General features: G+C 48.7%; 1 gene segment (V, D, J or C); it reads right to left on the bottom strand.

Moving 5' to 3' along the window:
• Positions 1-2,066: 2,066 nt before the first annotated feature.
• LOC115285205 lies at positions 2,067-2,571 on the bottom strand. The segment is given in 2 exon segments: positions 2,067-2,404; positions 2,526-2,571. Coding segments are annotated over 2 exon segments (384 nt in total).
• Between the last annotated feature and the right edge of the window lie 1,150 nt (positions 2,572-3,721).

Genomic DNA, 3,721 nt, shown 5'->3' on the forward strand with positions numbered 1-3,721 from the left:
ACACTTCTCCAAAGAGGACATCCAGATGGCCTACAGGCACATGAAACGATGCTCAACATCACTCATCATCAGGGAAACACAAATCAAAACCACACTGAGATACCACCTCAGGCCAGTCAGAGTGGCTAAAATGAACAAATCAAGAGACTATAGATGCTGGCGAGGGTGTGGATAGACGGGGCCCCTCCTACACTGTTGGTGGGAATATAAACTGGTTCAGTTTATATTCAGTGTGGAGGTTCCTCAAAAAAACTATCCATAGAACTCCCTTATGTGTGGAGGTTCCTCAAAAAACTATCCATAGAACTCCCTTAAGACCCAGCAGTAGCACTGCTAGGGATTTACCCAAGGGATACAGAAGTGCTGATGCATAGGAGCACATGTACCCCAATGTTCATAGCAGCAATGTCAACAATAGCCAAAACATGGAAAGAGCCTAAATGTCCATCACCTGATGAGTGGATCAAGAAGATGTGGTATATATACACAATGGAGTACTACATGGCAATGGGAAAGAATGAAATGTGGCCATTTGTAGGAAAGTGGATAGACCTTGAGGGTGTCATGCGAAGCGAAATAAGTCAGGCGGAGAAGGACAGATACCATATGTTTGCACTCATAAGTCTCACAGGAGAACAGGAGAAACCTAATTAATGACCAGGGGGAGGGGAAGAGGGAAACAGAGTTGGGAGAGAGAGAAAGATGCAAAACTTGAGAGACTATTGAATACTGAATATGAACTGAGGGTTGAAGTGGAAGGGGGAGGGAGGGAAAGAGGCGGCGGTGATGGAGGAGGGCACTTATGGGGAAGAAAACGGGTTGTTGTATGGAAACGAATTTGACAATAAACCATTTTAAAACAAAACAAAATAAAAAGAATGATTAAAATACTAAATTTTGTTATGTTTATTTTCATCATTATAAATCAAGTTTAAAATCAAATTATATGTAAGAAACTGCACTTATACAAATATACTTCTCATCTTGATATGTGTTACTCTATTCCAACTCATTGCCATCAGTAAAAATTTACAGTAATTTTAAAAAGTAGTTTTTTTGTAGATTCCACATCAAGTGAAATCATATAGCATTTGTCTTTCTCTGTAGGGATTATTTTTCATAAAGAAAGTCCAACAGGTTAGTCCATGTGGTCACAAATGGAAGGACTTCCTCCTGGAAAGACACAGGGCTGGACTTCCTTTGTGCACAGATAAGGGAGATCCTGCTCCTGTTACTTGGATTCTTGATGAGCCCCATAGGAGAGGAGAGGAGGACAGAGTCAGGGCCTGGGGGTTCAGGAAACCAGCCACAGAGGCTCCCAAAGTCCCTGATGGTGTCAGCCTTGGTAAATTCACATCGGTGGGATCTACTTGCCACCTTCCCAAGAGCAGACCCAGCAAGTTGTAGCAATGATGGATCCGCTGCCTCTTACCCTCACAATCACAGCTGAGAGGTTTGCTGACTGACACCTAAAGTTTCTTCCATGGCTAATTACCCTTTCCTGATGTCATAATTTAAGGGGCAAGTAGCCAGCCTAGTTACCGGCCAGCTCTGAGTCTGCTATTTGTCCTGCTCTGAGTCCTCACTCAGCACCAATATTGGTACCTCACACCTGCAACACCCAGCTATTCAGCCAGCTCTGAGCACAGGAGCCTGGAGGGAAGGAAGGGTCTCTGCTCTGACCCCTGGAGCAACAGAGTCCATATTCTGGAGGAGTGGCCACCTGCTGGGATGATCCATAACCTCTGAACAGAAAACTAAGGAAAGTTGAAGTGCCTTTGTAAAGAAAAAAAAAAAAAAGCCTAGCTCAACGCATTCTGAGTTTTACCCTAATCACCAGACAAAACGTGTGCATTCTCATTGGTTTCTTTGTTGTCTATGTGTGTTTGTTGGCTTGTTTGTTTTCCTAATAGTACAAAGAGGTTGACTAGGAGACTGGGAGGAAGAAGGGCATTGTGACATAGAAGCTACTTCAAAATACGGTCAGTGTGCATTCAAGTTACTTTAAACTGGAAGAGAGTCAGAGAACAGGCATCTGAGGAGGCTAAGATATTTGTTCCACTTCCTCATCTGTGTGTGTCACTGTGCCCAACACCACTGGCCCAGACTGCACAGTAGTAGTCAGCCTCGTTTTCAGGCTGCAGCCCAGAGATTAGCAGAAGCCCTGCATTGGCCGAGGAATCTTTGGATCCAGAGAAGCGGTTGGAGACCCCGGATCCCAACTGTGTACTTGAGGAGTAGTACAGGAGATACCGGGGAGAGCTCCCAGGCATCTGCTGGTACCAGTAAATGGTATAGCTGCCCACGTTGATGTCCCTGCTCAGGGTGCAGGTGAGTCTGGCAGTCGTTCCCAGAGATGCAGAGAGGAATGATGGCTGGGTCAGCACAGGCTGGGACCGGGAACCTGCAAACACAGACACAGCAGAGTGAAGAGAAGGAACAGGGTATGTGAGATTAGGGAGCTGGGCCAGAGGGATTTGACTCTGGCTGCCAGGGGACCCTGGTGCCCTGGATCCTGTCCCTACCTGTGCAGTAACAGAGGATCACAAGGAGGACAGGAACCCAGGCCATGGCAACACTGCTCCTTCTTAGGCCACAGAGGTGGAACTGGGCTGCCCCACACCTGTCTTATTCCCTCACCACGGGCCTCACAGAGGAGGGGCTGCTCATGTAAATATGACCCACCCTGCCTCTTCTCCAGGTGCACACACAGATTCTGTGGCCCTTGGATAGGAAGACTTCCTGATGCACTAGTTTCCCCCTGAGTGGGCTTGGAGGCAGCAGTTGCTGGAACCACACACAGGCCCAGGTCCAGGACTCCTCCAGGATCAGAGGACACACCTGCCCTGCCCCCACTGGAAGCAAGGGCCCCTGTCCTGGGGCTTTCAGTTAGTGGAAACTCCCCAGCTGGGGGACCCTGTCCTGCAGAAACCCCCAGACACAGTGTCACAGCACCCCCTGCTGGTCTCTGGGTAAGGTCTCTTTTCCCACCACTGGCATGCCTCTCCTTTACTGGCTTCCCTGATTCCTGTGTTTCCATAACCTGAGTGTGACTCTCCAGGGAAAGGAAAAGGTCCTGCTGAGCAGTCATTGATCAGGTTCTCCCTGTGAATGGGGCGGGGGGAATCTAACAGGAGGGACACATGCAGTCCTGACCCAATGGAACCTAAGAACCACTATGGAGCTGAGGACAAGACACAGGAAACAAAGAATAGAAGGAATCTGTCCCCATCATGGGATTCAGAGGATGCAGGCTGGCTCTGGTTGCTGAATGATAATGGGGGCTCGCTGAGGACACAGAGTGTGGGAATCTGGGCCCTTTAGAGGAGGACAGACAGGACGCAGCAGGCCCTGATGAGGCCCCTGCAGGTGTGGGGACAAAGCAGGGACCACTGAGGGGCCATTGTGTGACCTCACCTCCCTGTTCAGGTAGACTTTTAATCCTGGCTGTGCCTGCCATCGTACTGATCATTACAGATTGAACTCCACAGGAAGTTCTAGGACAGAACCTGGGACAGGGATACCTGGAAGGAGTCATTTTCTGAAAGAAGATGACAGCAGAGGAAAAAGAAAAGCGAGAAGTGGTTCATGTCACAGCAGAGCCAGAGCTGCACTGCTTACTTATGTCACCCAAACCGCCAGAAAATGGGACACTTTATGCAGATTACCTGCCCACCCTTGGCTGCCGAAGCTCAAGCTGCACATGGAGCCCCAGTTCCCC

This window comes from Suricata suricatta, unplaced genomic scaffold, assembly GCF_006229205.1.
Source record: "Suricata suricatta isolate VVHF042 unplaced genomic scaffold, meerkat_22Aug2017_6uvM2_HiC HiC_scaffold_52, whole genome shotgun sequence".
Taxonomy (NCBI): domain Eukaryota; kingdom Metazoa; phylum Chordata; class Mammalia; order Carnivora; family Herpestidae; genus Suricata; species Suricata suricatta.